Source organism: Mus pahari, chromosome 3 (assembly GCF_900095145.1).
Source record: "Mus pahari chromosome 3, PAHARI_EIJ_v1.1, whole genome shotgun sequence".
Classification (NCBI taxonomy): Eukaryota; Metazoa; Chordata; class Mammalia; order Rodentia; family Muridae; genus Mus; species Mus pahari.
In genome coordinates this window covers 145,559,361-145,578,365 of record NC_034592.1, presented here as the reverse complement: position 1 = coordinate 145,578,365, position 19,005 = coordinate 145,559,361, and the positions used below count along the sequence as shown (strand labels likewise).

Here is a 19,005-nt window from a genome sequence, read left to right as displayed (position 1 = left end):
AAGACCCTGAAGCACCAGGTCGGCCTGGCGGTGAGGTCGGTGCTACCGAGCAGAGGTACACTGAAGCGTTAAACAGACCTTTACCTGTGTTTGTCTCAAATCTATGCGTTCTTCCCTTACAGATGACCATGACTGTAAAGTGGACTTCAGTGACACCTGAATATAGGAAGGTAGTGTGTGACACCCTTCTGAAGACATTAGCGGAGACATGTGACCCAGTGTAGAAAGTCAGATTAGATGACAAAGGCTATGGACTTGGCTTCATGGTGAAAAACTCCTGCAACACATGCCTGACAACTTGAGTTCAAATCCCCAGACCCCATATAAATGTGTGAGTGTCTAGCTGTCATCCCAGCACTTGGGAAGCTGGAAAGCCAGGGGGCCTGGGTTATATACAGCAGCAAAGTGGCCCTGTCTCACACAAGGTGAAAAGACAACAAATGACAACTGAAAGATGTCTTCTGACTTCCACAAATGCACTGTGATGCTCCCAACACACACACACACACACACACACACACACACACACACACACACACACACACACACACCCCAAAGGCAAACACCTTGAATAAAGACTCATGTCAGGACAACACAGCAAAGTGTCCTTTATCACTAACCATCTCTGGCATCCTCGCAGACAGACAGGACCACCGGACTATCCAGAAGACAAAGGGTTGAAAGTGAGGCTCTTAGGAGAACCCGAGAAGAATGTTACCCCATGTTTCATTTGCTAATCAAGAAAATTTTATTTGGTGTCTTTACTAATATATGATCTAGCAAAATACTATAAATGTTCTCCATCTAAAAGAGACAACCGTAAGAATACAATGTCTTGACTGTGTGGTTCCTTTCTATCAACACACAGGAGACCAACAGAAAAGTTAGAAAATCACCAGCAAATCATTGATAAAATTTCACATAGTTTGTGTGTATATACAACCAGCTCAAGGGGAAAAAAGAGTGACCCCTAACCACCCCTGCCTCCAGACCCTCAAAGTCCCTTTGTCCTTATGTACCCTGTCTTAGTCAGGGTGTTACTGCTGGAACAGACACCATGACCAAGGCAACTCTTATAAGGACATTTAATTGGGGCTGGCTTACAGGTTCAGAGGTTCAGCCCATTATCATCAAGGTGGGAACATGGCAGCATCTAGGCAGGCGTGGTGCAGGAGGAGCTGGGAGTTCTACATCTTCATCTGAAGGCTACTATGAGAAGCCTGGCTTCCAGGCATCTAGGATGAGGGTCTTAAAGGCCACGCCCACAGCACCTTGCCTACTCCAAGAGGGAGACACCTCCTAATGGTACCACACCCTGGGCCAAGCATATATAAACCATCACATACCAGGTAAGGCAGTGGTTCTCAAACTGTGGGTCACAATCTCTTTGGGGATGGGGTTGATTGACCCTTTCACAGGGGTCACCCGAGACCATCAAAAAACACGGATATTTCCATTATGCTTCATAACAGTGGCAAAATGACAGTTGTGAAGTAGCAATGGAAATAATTTGATGGTAGCTTGAGGACCTACATTAAAGGGTCGCAGTGTTAGAAAGGCCGAGAAGCAGAGCTCCAAGGAGAACCAGGGTTTGCCTTTCCATGACCCTGGACAAGTTCACGTGCTCTGTGGCAGCGGCATCCAACAGGATGATGTTCTGTTGTCTGGCTCTGGCTGCGTTTGCTCAACGTGTTTGTGACAGCCAACCACAGTACTGCATATTGTTACAAGCATTTATTGCCATTGCTGCATAGCATGCCCTGGGCAGACTAGTCTCCAGCCATTCATCCAGCATCCCCGTGTAGATGTTTGGATTGTTGCCAGTTTTGTGCTTTAATTTTATTTATTTATTTATTTACTTCCTTACTTACTTACATTGTCTGGGACTGAGCCCAGGGTCTCCTGCATGCCAGATGGGTGATCTCTCATGAAACAGTATCCTTCTACCCTTTCCTAATTCTGACTTTGTGGTAGATGGGACCTTCAAGTTACATTTTCTTGGAGGTCTTGTAAGAAGAGTCACTTCGTGGCACAGAGCAAAACTTGCTGCGTGGCAGCCACTCACAAGGACACCTTCATCTTTCTCAGCCCAGCCTTGCCTCCTCTTTAAAAATGCCCGGGCTGGCCTTGAGCTTTCTATCCTCCTGCCTCAGTCACCCAAGTATCTGGGATTTCAGTCATGCACCACCAAGCCTAATCACCTTCGTGCCTTTATGAGAAACGTTGCTCTGGACATTCTTGATGCGTCTTTTGGTGACCTCACAGATGCGCTCATGGAGCTGATGCTGGCCACGGGGCCGCACTCTCAGCCGTTGAGACTGAGAAATGGTTTTCTAAAGTGGTTGTACCAGTTGACACAGCACTGGCTAAGCATACCGGGTCCTCCAGTGTTAACACAGTACTTTCTGTCTTTTCTCTACTTGTGGAGTGTGTGTGTGTGTGTGTGTGTGTGTGTGTGTGTGCACGCACAGGAATTTATAAACTTTAAAATGTCCCTGCTGCCTCTCTTGGCTATGCTTCTGTTGTGTCCTGCAATAACTGCTTACTAGGGGCAGCGTCAAGGATAAAACTACTCATGACACAGATGTATCCAGTACCCTGCTCTCAGCACAGTGGATGGTTGGGAGTAAGGCAGAGCCAGGTCTCAAAGCCCCGAGCCTCTCCAGGCTCTTCACAGACTATTTCTTATGGGAAAGATGCAAAGTAGAACTGCCTCTCAGACTGCCTGCTTCATCCTTTCCAGTTTGGGGAGCACCCTCATCCTTCCCAGCTTGCTCTAGCCTCCTCTGTAGGCCCCACACCCTAGTTCCCTAGCTCTCTAGTTCCCCAACTCCCCAGTCCTATGAGCCAACTTCCTCACATCAAGCTAGGTGCCCATAGGTGTTTATAAGCATAGAGTTTGCCACGAAGCATAAAGATATATTTCTGCAGCTTGGGGCGCTATTCTGACTTAAGTGTCTTGGAGCTGAACTTCTGTTTACCCCGAACATAAGCTTTGATAAGTCACCATGCCACAGTCCTAGCAAAAACCTCCATAAAAGGGAGCAAATACTCCCCTGCCTCCCTCACGGCTGCTCATGTCTAAACTGCAAATTAGCTTTACCTGAGGAGAGGGCTCACTGCGGGCACGCACGAGCCAGTTACCCGACTTTGCTTTGTGGATCTTTTAAACTACTCTACAAGGTGGATATTAACACTCCCATTTTACAGAAATGGAAAGTGAGACCAAGAGAGGTCAATGAATCCGGCCAAAGTCACATGTGCAGAACTGGGAAGCCACAGGAGCACAAGGGATAGACTGCCCACCAGGTTCTACCCTTCCTGAGGAACTGACAGGAGGGTAAGGCCAGGCCTGGCTGAGGCACGACCTCGCTCCTGGGCCTTCCTTCCCACCAGAGCCTCAGACTTGGAGTGTATGAAAGGCAGAGTCACTATAAGTGCCCTTGTGAGCTGTGAGTCAGAGACCAGGCAGACCAGGCAGTCACGTGGCAGAGGATGCTGGCTAGGAAGGGATGTGTATCTCCAAAGGGCTAGAAAAGATCAGGAGGCATCCTCTACTAGTTTTGTCATTTTTCTAGGGACTTTCTTGGCACATTTGAAAGCGAGATAACTTCACTAAAATCTTTGTAATTTCAACACCTACCCTAATCTGATTTTCACTGAATAAGTGAGCTCCCTTGCCTCATCTTCCTGATGCCTGATCCGGACACATCTGGGGCAGATGCAACCTCAGCAGCACGGGAACCTTACTAACACTCCTCTCTAGCTACTGTGTGCTGTGTGCCAGACACTGGAATATGCCCTCTGGGTACCAATGCCTCTTAATTACTCTTACCCACATCCCTCTGAGGGACATCTTAAAGATGCCGTGGAGTCTTGGAAAAGCTGGTTACGTTTTCAAAGCCCACAGTTTTCATGTTAGCACACCCTGATGAGCCATCTCACCGGCATTTGCTTACTGCAGTCTCAGTTGATTTGACAACAGTCTCAAAGCCACTGACTGACCTCATCTCCGGGTCCCTTCTGAATTGGTGTGATTCAGCCAGATAGCGAAGGACTCACTAGCAGTATGGGCAGACATTGTCCCTTCTGGGTATTCCTGGGCACGTGGTAGAGAAGGAGAATCTCCAGGTGACAGGAGATGACCTGGAACGTTCCTCAGAGCTGCCCACTCAGATATGGAAGACTAGGGCACGGAGAGAGCAAACCACCCACCCCATGGCACAGAGCAAGAAAGGCTACGCAGACACTAGACCCAGGCTCCCCAGCCTGCAGAAGCTTAGAGCCCAACGCCATTCTAGGTGGTCGCTATGTGTGGCCACATTTCTCTTGTTCATAGGGTAAGCTCACACACTGAAATGAGCACATACGTAAATCCAGGGGCTCTTTGACTCTCCCCCAGTATAAAGCCAGGCCCTGCAGGGCATAGTCATTTTGAGATGGGCTGGGAGAGGGGGAGGGGCTCCATTTTTATGAAAACCCTAGAAATTACATTAGCAACCCACTGCCAGCCCCTCCCCCACCCACCCCACCTCCCCTCATTGTTCCCACCCCATTTTTGAAAGGGTGAATGTTCCCTGGGATTCAATTTTGCTCGTAATAGTTGGAAGGAAACAAACTATAGGCTGTAAACACTGACTGTATTGTATGAGAAATATCTTTATGATGGGGAGCCGAGATGAATACAGCCCAAGTTCCTCCACTAAGCATGTCCCCTAATGTCTCCTATCGAAACATCTCACAGGCAGGAATCTAGAGCTTTAACGTAAATGTATTTTTAGCCACCGGAATGCAAAATTAAGACTGGGGAGATGTAAGCACCAGCTCTATGCAGTTTTCTTCAGTGAAGCCTGGGAGACACGTGCATTTTTCTGAGCCCGCGCTTCGGAAGGGTGTGTGCACATCAGCTCCCCGTGACACGCACTCCATTTTCTCCCTGTACGTAGGGTGGGGTTTTATTTCCTCCCCGCATTTTACTCTCCAGCTGGGAGATGACATTAAATTTCATCAGATCCAAAGCAAATCTATGGTCTTGAAGCCTTTTTTTTTCCTTTCAGGCCCCTCATATTTATTCAGAATTCATGAATCATGTTCCAATAACACAGCCGTAATTATTTTTAAAGTGTGATGCTTGTGGCTTCAACAGGAAATGGTTGCAAAAGCCCTTTTCTCTTTGATTGTTTGTAATCTCGGGCATAATCGCTGCCGTTGCCTTCTCAGCACCGCAGCGGGCGAAACACAATTTCATTTTAATCTGAATCTCGAGCCTTCACCCCAGTTTTAATTAAAGCAATAAGAGCCATGTCATCTTTGCCCTTTGCAATGTACACAGACTCGGAAGCCAGAGTGACTAAGCGTACAGCCCCAGATTTCAACCCTGGCGGCAGGGCCTCCTGCCTACCTGTGCATTTACTGGGAAGTGGTTTGGTTTCACAAAACCTCAGCCACCGAGGCGTTTTCCTCATCTTTTAGATGGGGGACAGCTGTGCCTAGCTAACGAAGGCTGTGCAGAGTGAAGGAGACCTTTTTGACTCCAGTTCATAAGCCCAGGGAAGCTCACAGCAAATGTTAAATACCGTCAATTACTTTTAATTTAGTGTGTGCGAATATTTTGCTGTCACGTATGGCTTTACATCGCATGCACGCCTGGTGCCCTCGTCATAAGAAGGCACGGACAGCAAATCCTTTGCAACTGGAGTTACAGATGGTTGTGAGCCACCTTGTAGATGCTGGGACTTGAACCAGCGATCCTCAGCAAGAGCAACCACGGGTTTTTAACTGCCTAGTCATTTCTCTACTCCATATTTTGTGTGTTGGGGGGAGGGGGCAAATACAACACCCTCTCCTGATTATTAATGGGGAAACTGAGGCTCAGCAAGAAAACAATATAGGCAAAGGAAACTGAATGAGGCAAAAACTTGAGATCCAAATTTCTGCCTTTTTCCCTATTCTGGGCATCCTACACTGCCCCCTCCTGGAAGGAGGCTTCCAATACAAAGCTACGAGGACCAGCCTACACTCTCCGAAACAATGTATAAAATGTGTTTTCTTGAAGAACTTTGAGGGAATGTGTGTCATCAAGCCTTGGGATTTGTTGTCAGCCAAATAGATGAAAAAAAAAATGGCAGCTTTAGTTTTTCTTTTGTGTTTTTTCTTTCGGTAAATGGTTGGCTCGAATCTCCTTCCCTTCTCCACTGTGGGTTTGAATTGATTTCTCGTAAGTCTTAATGCACTAAGGAAGTTGGTCCTCAACTGCGAGTATTCTTGCCCAGTTTCCCACCTGCATCTCCACTCTGGTGTTCTGGTATTGCAAACGTCATTTCAAGTTAGTTTGTGATTTGGTTTTTAAACCTTTTCTTCGAAAGCTTCCAGTAGACGTGTCTTCCTGCTCCAAACGGGAAAGTGTGCTAAAAGCACACTTATTGGTTCACTTATGATTTCTCTCAGTCCATTTAAATCTTTAATTGATTAAAAACCTGCCTTTAATTTTTGTGAAGACAATTTAGTGTCGCCCAGGCTGACCTTGAACTTGCTATCCAGTTGAATATGACCTTGAACGTATAATCCTCTTGCCTTTACCTCTAGAGTTCTGTGCTGCTCTGCCTGATTTTAATTTTATCATCTCTGCACAGGAAAGGGGCTGTGGATCCAACACCATCTTTTCCTAACCCTCTGTCCTCAAAACACTCTGCCTATGACTTCTAAGGCTCTATGAAAGGACACAGAAAGACTCTATGTCAAAACAAAAATGGCAGGGAGATCATTATTTAGCGCTCTCTCTTTTCCTAAGTTTCATTTATCCTCCCAGGGCTTTGATCCACAAGCCGAGAAGTCACAATCTACATAATGGCTCCTGACTTGGACAGCCATCTAACCACTTTTAAATGGACCTCTCAAATGTCAAATGACCAAGTCCCATCTCATCAAGCCTGCCCTTCCCCAAAGCAGAAGATGGCACAGCTCTACTACATCCTGGGAGTGGCCCATCTCTCTTCCCCCCTTCTTCCTCTACTCTAGTAGTCTCAAAATCAGATAGCTCGATTTTCAAAATCACATCTCAGACCACCTATGTGTCTCCATTTCTTCTGCCTGTAGTATAATCTAGGATCCTTCATTTGCCTAAAGCATACCCGACTCTGTGTCCACTCCTGCTACCAAGCGCTTTAGCAAACCTCATGTCATCAATCTCAACCCATTTGCCTTCCCCCCTTCTCAGATGCATGTATACACATACACATGTATGTGTGAGCACTCGAGCGTACACACAGATTTTTTTTAGGAAAAATCCTGAAAACTTTTGTGTAAATCTTATTCAGAGCCATAAAACCGGAAAATTACCCACAGTCAGAAAGGCACCGTGACGCACTAGCATTTGCAGTACCTGGGAGGGACGGACATTATTTGTTGGGCCAAGATGCCTAGGGGATTCCCACGGAGGAAGCGATGTTTGCATTGATACAGAGCTGACCAGATGCTCATCTTGTGTGACCAGAACATTATTTACAGGAAGAAGACAATAGAAATAAGCCATGGCTGGTTTCTCTGAACACTGGTGTTTTGCATAGGCTCTTAGTTTAGATTCACCCAAAGTCGGCCTGAGATGAGACTTCTCTGATTCAGTGCAGGAAGGAACTTAGAGGAGAAGAAAAAGGGCAGGTTGCATTCTGGCCCAGGATGTAGCCTCCATGGGAGTTACATGGGTGTGGGGGCAGTGTGTGTGTGTGTGTGTGTGTGTGTTCTGCAGAATGACCCATTTGTCAGAGTCCAATTTTCTAGATAAGTCAGTGGTCACTGGCCACCGCAGCTGGACCTGGGCACCTTAGAAGAGACTCTGATACAGTGTCACAGAACCCCATATCCCTGCCTCATTTACTTCTCCCAGGATCCCAAGAGGCAGGTGTCACTCTTCCTGTTAGGAGGAAGCTAACATCCGTTGCATAGAGACATCTGGCCCATACTGGGCACAGAAGAGCTAGGAAGTATCCAGGTCTGAGAGAGCTCTAGCCTTCTTCCTGGATCACGCATCCTGGACGTACAGATCCCTATAGCTGTGGGTCTGCTCTCAGTCATGACAGAACTGATCATTATCAGGCCATGTCCTAAGACTGCTGCTTGGAACCTATTAGAAGCTAGTGCTTGCTAGAAATGGGCTTCTGGCTCAGATCCAGGGTATCTGCATCACAAGGTACCCAGTGGACCTTGCGGCTTGGCTGAACCTGGGGTGTAAACATACTTACAAGATATATAACAACTTCTGGTTTCCGAGACCTTCATTTTCTCATGCTCACATGGGTCCTACATTAACTGGGGTGGTACAATTCCTACAACTGATAAGACAACACCCTGTGAAAGAAAGTGTGTGTGTGTGTGTGTGTGTGTGTGTGTGTGTGTCCATGTGTGCACACATGAGTGTGTTCAAATACAGGCTCCAGAGAAAAGAGAGAGAAATTCCTGGCCATCTCTTGCCATTACAGACCAGAGGCCCAGCATCCTGAGGAGGCTGAGTTAACTCATTAGCAAGGCCAGCATAAGCTTCATACCCTCTACTTCTCACACCACCATTTGCAAAAGGGCTGCAGTATTTTACAGTCCCTCTTTCCAAGAGCTGGCATCTTGTTCCCGTTGCTTGAATCTATACTTGTCCTGTGCCTGGCTTTGGCCAACAGAAGGAGCTGGGAGTGGTGACAGACCAGTTCTAGTGTCTAGGCCTCAAGAGGGTGGAGGACAGCTTCTGGACTTGCTACTCTGGGAACCTGTCCCTGCCATGTGTATAGCCTCAGGCTAGGCGGTGATGGGGGAGAGCAGGGGCTCGGGGTTGGGGGCAGGAGTTGGGAGGAGAGGAATATGGGGGGAGCCAAGCAACACAACCCAAAACTATCTATACACTTGTAGTTTTTAGCCACTGTATTGTAAGTTCCTTATTTTGCAGTAAAAAAGAAAAGATACACTATGAGAAGTTTTCAAGGCTACATTTGTTAAGTTGCTGATATTAAATTTGGTTTATGCAACTGGCTGGACTTATTCTCACAGTATTATTATTATTATTATATGGAATATTGCTGTACTAGGTATACACACTAGGTAGCCAATACTAGTCTCAAACTTAACTATCTTCCTGCCTCAGCCTCCCAAGTTCTGGGAGCTCAGGTGAGTAGCATTACACCCAGCTCCTGATGTCTCTTTTAAGTTAGGAAGATCCCCTGGTGACAGCAAAAAGACCTAGAAGAATTCACGAGAAGTCCAACTACCCTGCTCTCCCGTTAGGGAAGGTGAGGTTCAAAGGATAAAGAAAGAGGCCACATCGACACATCACACCAGTCTTCCCAGAGTGCTTTCCGGGTCACACCCACAACTCTGTGGAGGGCATGGAGTTCAGGGACCATAGCCTTCTGTCACGGAGGTCACGGTCTTGTGTAGAGGTCAGACACCATGTAAGTCACCACAAGTGTGGCAGGTGACCGCAGACAGCGAAAAGAGGCAGAAATTAAAAAACAAACTGGTGCCACGAGAGACAACCCTGGCCCCAGGACAGAACTGGAAGCCACGAGCAGCTCTCTAAGGAAGCGAGAGGTTGGTTTTGACTTCAGAGTGCAGCCTGCTCCAAAGTCCAGTGTGGACTTGGAATGCTTCAAAGAGGCTCAGAGTAAGTAAGCTCTGACCCCCCTGGGATGACAACCAAGCATTGTCACTGGGACACGCCCAAGACTTGGAGTCTCGCTCACCATTCCCGCAGGCTGGCACATGATATAGCAACATAAAGGCAGCTTTGAGATGGCAGGATATTGCTCACATTGGGTAGGCCAGAGAAGGGGTGGGGCATGGCACCCGGGATCAGCATCCTTGTCACTTGGACTGCACTATCTTCCTCACTAGCAGAGTTCTCCACGGGCCACAGGCCATGGGCCACATCTTACTCACTTCTGGCCCCATGGGACCTGTCACAGAATAAGGTACTTTGCCTATGCCCGTGAGTTAATAGGCTTACTTTCCCCAGCCAAAAGATATGAACATATCATGATGGCTGGGGGCTGGGGGCAGCCAACTCCAGTTGCCAAGACACAAGGCGGAATCAACAGCAGAACCAGGCTTGTCCTCCAGCTCCGAAAGGTTCCCAGCAGCTGGGAAACTCCTCGGTCCCATTCAGCATCTTTAGCTGTTGCCATCCTGCAGGCTCTCCTGCTTTAGGGTGCCATTCTCTCTGTTGTCACAGTCTACAGGAAGGACCCCTCTCTTGGTCACAGTCTGTAACGAGGATGCTGAACTCACTGTAGTACAGTGTTAACTTGCTCTTTTCTATTGGAAAATCTGACTCCGTCTATGGCCCCAGAGATCTGGATCACTGAAGAGGACATTCCGGGGAAACTCTGTCCTCTGCCCTTTGGGCCATGTCCACAAGCTTCCTCAGTGATAACTGATTCTGTGTGAGGGTTAGAATCTCTTCACCTGTGTGTAGACACTCTCCAAGTGTCCCCACAAGTGCTGTGCAGGAGGAAGGCAGTGGCTGAGACCATGGGACACCTGAACTCACTGTTGTGAGACTTGCCCCTCACACAGGGAATGTGGGGCAACACACTCGGAGTGTCGAGTTCTCAGTGGTGCCCGCTGTGTGCCACTGGAGCCCTGGTTTGACTATCCCTCTGTAAGGACTCAACTGGTATTTCTAACACTGAAAGAACAGTATTAGGCCATGTCCTATGGCTCCACCAACTGCAGCCCTCCTACCCCAACACCAGCAGCATCTTGGCTCTACCAGCCCAAGGTTCAGACCCCCTCGGGGATGGGGAGGGACACTCACCTGGCTGGTTGACAGGAGCTCTGGATTTCCGTCACTCATCCCCACGTAGGCACTGTCACCATCAAACTAGAACAAAGAGAGAGAAGGGTTCTCATTACAGTGTTCCTGGAGGGAACTGGGACCTGTAGTAGCCGGAAGAGGTCAGGAGACTGTGCTGAGGTAAAGGAGATTGGAGCCCAAGATGCCTAAGGCTGCAATCCAGCAGGGCCAGTGGCCCCTGTTCCATGGCCCTTGAAAGCCCAGATCAGGACCATCAATCACACACAGGACAAAGACTGCCAGTGTCTTCCGCTGTTGGCATTTTGTTGGCTGTCACAGCAGGCTGCCTTGATGGGCACTGAGCTGCCCACCCCTGCAAGTGTACAAATGGCTCTTCTATGCAAAGTAACCAGTCAATCAGCTAGAGCTGGACCCCCACGTGCCAGGGAAGGACCTTGAAGCCCATTGCCTTGGATCAACGACAGCCTGCCTCCGAGAAGCCCTGAACAACCTTCCTGTCCCAAGTGGCTTTGTCTCCGCCTCCGATGAGGACCATAATCCTGTGTTGGAGAATCTGCCACTTCTGGATTCTGGAAGAACTGCCCACCATGGGGAACAGGCGCAGAGGGAGAAACCTGGGTCCTGGAAGCAGCTACCGATGCGTGAGCTGCAGCTAGTGTCCCAACTTCTGAAACTCCTCATCTATGAAACGAGGATAGGACAGTGCCCCCTCATCCTAGGATGGTTTAGAGCAGCTTTCTCCACATGCCACCAGGTGGTCCCTTTTCCTGGAGAGGCATTTTTTACAGCATTCCCCCAGGAGCAGAGATAGAGTCATGTGTACACTTTTGAGTGAGTGCGATTTGAGGGTTAACCTGTCTGGACACAGGCCAGAGCTGAAGAACACCCACTTCAGCTTCATCCCATAGTGGCTCTGAGACGTGAACTGCACACATGCACACAGGGTCAGTCTCAACATGAGGCAAGGGATGATGGCCTTCCACTGTCTACAACAATCAGCCATTGCTGTGCCCTGCCCTTAGGGGACACAAAGAAGCAAAACTTTCTGAGCAAGATGGCCTCCACTGGGCCAGGGGCAAGAGTGTGGAGGGTCGTACCTGCCAAGGGCTATATGTCTATACTTACTTCATCTTCCAAATCATAACATTCTGTATATTGTTCTGTGTCTCATTTTTCCAATGAAAACACGCCTTGGAAAGTGCTCTATATGAACGTAATTGCTTCTGCTCATCCCCAGAATCCCACAGTAAGAAGGCAGCAAGGAGCCTCAATTAGCTGAGTCTATGGCCCGATGACTCTCTCTCCTTCGTATTTCATTAGTGCATTAGTCACTGCACCGGGTGTGAGTTTCTCTGTGGCACTAATTTTCACGAGTTGGGTTGTGCATATGCATGATGTAGAACTCCACCCTCCCTCAGCCGTGTAGATATCCCTACCCAAGCCTTTCCCTCAAAACTGTGTACAGCAGCCTCGCAGGAGGCAAGCCCCACCTCTGTGGGCTCGGAGAGCCAGCCTCCCCTGCTGCCACTTCCTCTCTTTTCCGCAGCCTGTAACCTTCTAGCCCTATCATTCCTTCATTTGCCATGTGCACTGCTCAAACTGGATTCCCTACCACACAGAATGTGCCCAGAGATCTGGGACTTCAAGCTGTGCTCGGAGGAGGAGCTTCACCAGGGAGCTGAGACATTTTCTACAACAATGGCAACTAAACAATGTAAGTTAATAAATACATAACGACAAGGAACAAGAAACCACACTGGACAATGTCCCCCGAAATTCTGTGCAATAGACATTCATTATGAAACTCTGGCTAGTATACAGCTAGCAGCCCGTCTTTTTTTTTTTTTTTTTTTTTTTTTTTTTTTTGTATACAGTGGGCAAGTGATAAAAAGAGTGACTGTGCCAGAGTCATTCTGAGTGGCGTGCTTTCTATGCAGGATCTCAGTGGTTCAATGAAGTCAGCATCCTTTGTCCCATTAAAAACCAAGGAAATACGAGGAAAGGGTCGGTCACTCAACAGGGGAAGAGACCACACAGGTGTCATCTTGTTTGCTTTGCCTGGTTTCTTCCCAATCATGTTCCAAGCTCCCTGTAAACACGGGCCAAGGCTTTTCTAGATCCTTCCATGTCATCAACAATTGGCCCAGGGCCCTAGACACAGCAGATGCTTGACAAGTGTGTTGGACACTTGGGGGGAGGGAAGAGTCGTCCAGAGTGAACAAGAGATGATGGCCTCCGACAGGAAGCCCTGATGGAGAGTTTGCCAAGAGGTATTCGGGCAGTGAACTCCTGTGAGGTCACCAGAGAGTCTTGCAAATACTCATTCGCTCGTTCATGCATCCATCAGCTCGAGCGATACGTAGGAAAGAGCTGTCACAGTTTAGAGTGAAGCTTGCTTTGGCTTACAGGAAGGATTTGGTTAGAGGACGGCTCCTTGAGAGCCTCAGCCTGTTCCCTCTGCCTCAATTTGGAGAATGTTAGGTATCTCACAGTGTTCTGACGTGTCCTGGGCTGAAAAGCTGTGAACAGGGGCTAAGGCCGAGGGAGAGGGACACAGGCTGTCTGCCCACCTCTGTCAAATCTGTACTGGGCAGAGACCTTGGATCCAGGGAGAAAGGGAGAGGTTGTCCTCAAGAACTTGGGGTGGGGTGGGGGAGGGGCATCTTCCACTTCCTTGGCCTCCAGGGACAAAGGACTGAGGCTTCTCCCTCTTCTCCTCCTTGTGGAGGACTCTTTCTGGAAATAGAATGAATACGCGAAGGAAAGGTCACAGAACGACCCCTTCCCTCAGAGAGGGCAGGACCACCTTCCTTCACATGATCCTGTGTTCACACGATGGAAAACGCTCACCTATCCACCACCATCCAGGACTTGCCGAAGTGAGCCAAGAGTACGGACACACATATGCCACAAACCTGGGTTTGTGTGGACCTACATCACACACAACTCAGTCCCACGGGTCTCATATCCAGTACAGGGTACATTCTCAGACTGTGAGAAACTGGCACACAGTCCCCAACACACACACACACAAGACAGGAGGGGGTGCCAGATGCAGAAAAACACCAGGCACCTGCAAGTGTTTGCTGGAACTCATGTACGTGTGAACACAAACACACACTTCGTGTTCCCAGAGACACACACTCAGGGACAGCCCATGGGCGGAAACCCTGTGCACACCTCACAATTTCCCAGATGCCAAGAGTCATTGTTCACACTGCACAACCTCCTGTGTGCTTTAAAACGTGCAGAAGAAACACGGGGGTGGGGGGGGGACAACAGCCAAAGAATCGCTATGAGACGTCAGAACATCCTCTTACCGTTGCCTGGAATAGATTAATTTTCCCCATTTCATATTCTAATTATAATCCCTTCTCTACTGCCATCTTCAGCCCTCATTACAGCTGGAAGATTGTTCTGCAAAAGCCAGGCCCTTCATCTTCTCTTCCCATGAGTTTTGTCATGGAAATGAGTTTTGGAATCTGAAAGAACCCACATTTTTTTTTCAAATATCGAATGTGTAGGGGATAACCCTTTCATGTCAGCCACCAGGGATAGGTCCCCAGAGGCTTCTAAAGGGGCTGACTTGTTCCACACTGTGTGGTCGCCTCAGGGATAGGAGCTCTTAGGCCTCTGTTGCAACAGCCACCCCCCAGGCCCCCAAACCTAAGCACATCGTGTTTTCCCGAAGGATCGTTTTTATCTTAAAAGATACCTAACGAAAAAGCAGCCGAAGTAAAAAAATGAGGATCCTGATCTGATAGAGACAGGGACTGGCTCCATCTGTCCCACCGTAGGCAAGTTCCTTCCATGTAAGCCTTGGCTTCCCCATTCTTCCGACCTACCGCCTCTGACTCATGGTAGATAAAAATATCCATCTTTCACAGATATGTGCTATGAGATGGAGACACATGGGAAGAGAGCAGATGAGAGAAGGGAGGAAAACAGTGGAGGGATTGATGCAGGAACAAACGAATGGGGAATGGATGATGGAGAGACAGTGGATCATCAGAGGCAGGCCTGATAAAGGATGGACGGACTGATAAAGGAGCTAATGAATGATGGATTAAGGCAGGGATTTAAGGATGGTGGATTAATGGATGGATGGATGGCTAGATGCAGTGACAAATGAATGGATATGTATGGATGGATTGATGGAAGGATAGATGTATAAATGGATGTATAAAAGGAAGGATGTATAAATGGATACATGGATAGATGCATGGATGCATGGATGGAAGGAAGGATGGATGGATGTATAAATGGATGCATGTAGGTATGGATGGGTGTATGGACAGATGGATGGCAGAATGGATGTACGGATATTCATATGGATGTATGGATGTATCAATGGATGCATGTAGGTATGGATAGTGTGTGCATGCATAGATATAGATAGATGAAGAATCCAAAGAATGATTAGCAGATGAATGGATCCATAGGTGTATGGATAGACAAATCACTTGATGATCAATTGATACAGAGTAATTAATGAATGATAGACAGGCAGCTAGATGAGTGATGGGTGGATGGGTGAATAGGTAGATAGATGAATGGGTGGCTAGATGGAGGAGGATACATAGACGGATGACAGATAGCATAAATTTCACTGCCCAGTGAAAACAACACGATCCATAAATGTGAGCCACATGCGTAATTTACATTCTCTAGTAGTTGTAATTTAAGAACAGTTGAAACTCACTTTGATGATGTATTCTAGCTAGCTAGCATATTTATAACATGGTCTCAGCAATCGATCAACATTAACCTATTCATTGTGGATGAGTTGGCTCCTTAGTGAGGTGAAGGAATAACAAGGTTGCCGCCTGCGTGTGTGATGGACAGATGGGACGATGGGGTTTGGGTATGCGGATGAGTCAAGAGAGAAGATGAACTAGTGGATAAGACAAAATGACTGAGTGTGAAAAGGCAGGTAGATGAAAACGACCGGGATGGCAGATAAGATAAATGAATGTGGGGGGCGGGGAGTCTAGGATGCATGAGATGTGGGTGGGAACCTGGGTACCTGGGAGGAAACAGGCTCAGCGCATGAGTGGATTAGCAGAGGGTTAATAAGCATGTCTGGTATTCTCTCCTCCCTCTGTCCTTTCCCTGAAGATTATGTCCTCACAGTTGCTGTATGTCACCACCTCTCAGGCACTCTTTAGCCAAGTCACCCCAACTTTCCCATTTGGCCCATGAACATTTCAAACAAAATACCTCCACACTGACTTCATGGGCATGGACTGACTCTTTCTCTAGCACTCTCTAACCATACCAGATATCACCACCACATGGGTCCATCTTGATATCCCTGGGGGACTCTGACACAATCTTCCCCAATCTGATTACCCACAAAAGTGCTCTGCCCAGCTCCTCCACTGATCTGGCATTGTCAGGCAGTCCCTTGTCCCCAGATCAAGCATTGTTTGGTTTCTATAACACACACACACACACACACACACACACACACACACACACACACACGCCATACTACCCTGGATGGTGGGGAGGGAGGCCCTGGTGTCTGTCTCCTTGCCCCTACCTTATCATCAGCTCGGAACACTCTCTTCTTCATTTCTCTGCTCCCTGAATTCCGATTTTTTTTTCTAACTTCTGTTTCCTTGAAGGCATTCTGGCAACATGCTCCACCCAATGATCTTGCACTAAAAAATTCACACTTTTGAATCCACCGGAAAACCCCCATTTAGGTAAGTTCAGCTTTGAGCTTAATTCTTTTCAGCTGCGAAAGCTTTGGTGGCAGTATGGATTTCGGAATCTGAGCACCGCTTCCCCTGTGTACCAGCTGGGTGACCTTGGACCTCACATCTCTCGCTCTCGGTTCCCTTACTAACAAAACAGCAGCCAAGGCTGGGGAAATGTCTCAGCAGATAAAGCCCTGCAAGAGAGTAAGGGTCAGAGGTCGGAGCCACAGAACCAATGCAAATCTGGCAGATGCTGAACTGGTGAGGAAGTCCACCTGTAACCCCAGTGTTCGGAAGGTGGAGGCAGGGGATTTTCAGAGAAAGCTGGCTAGTGAGACTAGCCAAAGCAGTGGGCTCTGGGTTCAAAGACCCTGCCTTAAAGGATAAGGTAAAGAGCAAACGGAGGAAGACTCCACACATGCACACGTACGTGTGTCTATGCACCCATGCAAACATATAACCCCTTGTGTGTTTGAGCGTGCATATACACAGGCACAGATTTCAAGAAAGAGTTGCTATTCCTACCTCACAACAATTCTGGTGTCTGTTATCAGATATCCAGTCGTAATCAGATATCCAATAGCAGATGATATCTATAACGCAGTGTTTTAAAATGTTAACTATGTCCGACAGTTGCTTAGTAGCAGTTTTCTAACTTTGTAATTACAAGCTCACTCACATCCCTTGATCCGTTCCAACCCCGTAGCTCACTGATGACCTTGTCCCTTATGTCACTGAAAAGCCTAGGCCATCCAGCTTGCCCCCGACACTCCCAATCTTCCCTAGTTATTTATGTCTCACCCATTCTGGTTCCCCTTCCTTCAGCTGGAAAGGCTCAGTGCTTCCCTTCAGTTCATGGTCAGATCCTTCTCTTTGACCCTCAGGTTCCCATGACTGCCCTTCCCCTATTCTTGGTCTTGGTTTAAGTGCCAAGTGTGGCCAGCCAGGGCCACTGTTGTATCAAGGACCAAGAACGAGTTCCTAAACCCCTACTGTGTGCTTCAGAGCAGCCCCCAAATGCCAGGAGCTGCCTATCCTCCTGGGAAAGAGAAATCAGAAATCATGGGAGGCATAGGCATTCAGAGGATGCAAACAGTGCACTAGATATCAGATGGGGTGTAGTGATCAGACATGGCCCTGCCTTCCAGGAGCCACCAGTCGAGTGGTCTGGTCTTTTTCCAGCCTTTCAGATGACAAATGGCCACTCCCTAGCCCCAGCTCTAAGCCATAATAGAGGACCACAGTCCAGTTCACAGCTAATCCTGACCGTCACGATCAGCTTTGCATTGGCCAGCCTCTGAAAGCCAAGTGACCAATAACGGCCTACTTCAACAGCCTCGTGGCCACAGCTGGGTCATGTTGCCAGCCCGCACAGATCCTCTTTCCAAGTGTCTTAGTCCGGCCAGCCGTGCTTCCCTGAGCATCAATACCAGCCTCAGACTGACTTGTAACTGTGACGTAAGGCAGTGAACACGGCTCTCGTCGCACCCTCAAGCAGTGATGTTTTCTGTGACAGCCGTGACAGGGACCAGGACAGGGTTAGCAGGGGAAGAGAAGCGGGGGGGGGGGGGTATGGCTTCTCAACAGAGGCCCTTAGGCAGGGCTCAGATATAGGAACAGACATGGCAAAGAGCCGGAACATGACATCTGGATTGCTGTGAGCATGCGCCAGTGACCGGCTTTCCAGACCCAGAGCGATGCCTGGGCATCTCATTAGAAATAGCAAGGCCGCCACCAGCAGCCCCACTATAGAGGTGACCAAAGGGAGATGCGGAGTAGTTGGAAGCTTGCCCAGAGACAGCCAGCGCTTTTAACCCTGTTCTTAAGCCTGGGTGCCAGAGCTGCAACTGTGAAAAGGCTGCTGATCCTCAGCTCTCTCTGCACAGAGACACGGGTCAAAAGTGAAGGCTTCGCAGCTCTCAGCCCAGCCAGTCCCAAGGCACCAGGTGATGGGCCTGCAGCCATCTGAAGAGAAAGGCTCAGAGCAGCTCTCTGCTCCCGCCAGGCCTGCTGCCGCCGGTGACAACTCTCAGTCTGCACGGACAGAGTTGAGCTCTGTCCACAGCAGCAAGAGTACGTCAGCTGTGATCTGGGCTCTGCCGAGAGCCGGGTATCACATGGAAGATTCAGCAGACAGACGTTTGCGGACGGGAGGGGATCAGAACTGGCCTAACTAAGGGAACCCTCAGGCTTGAGCAAATCCAGGCCCACCACCACATGGAGAAGCGCAATTGTAGTTTATCCAGACACAGATGACGGGCTGCCAGGGTTCAAATGCTGGGCAGACTGACTTCTCCACTCTCCTGTGATATTTGCAATTTTTATTAGATATTTTCTTTATTTACATTTCAAATGTTATCCCCTTTCCTGGTTTCCCCTCCAAAAACCCCTGACCCCACCCCCTACCTCATCCCCCCTTCGCCTGTTCACTAATCTACCTGCTCCCCCCTTCGCCTGTTCACTAATCTACCTGCTCCCCCCTTCGCCTGTTCACTAATCTACCTG

General features: G+C 48.5%; 1 protein-coding gene across 5 annotated transcripts in view; it reads right to left on the bottom strand.

The window, feature by feature from the left end:
- Tox2 (TOX high mobility group box family member 2) overlaps nt 1-19,005 on the bottom strand; it is a 118,454-nt gene that overhangs the window by 61,825 nt on the left and 37,624 nt on the right. For all 5 annotated transcript variants that reach the window (XM_021193768.2, XM_021193769.2, XM_029536440.1 and 2 more), the window contains exon 2: nt 10,796-10,861. In XM_021193768.2, coding sequence (XP_021049427.1) covers nt 10,796-10,861 — 66 coding nt within the window. The remainder of the gene's footprint in view (nt 1-10,795; nt 10,862-19,005) is intronic.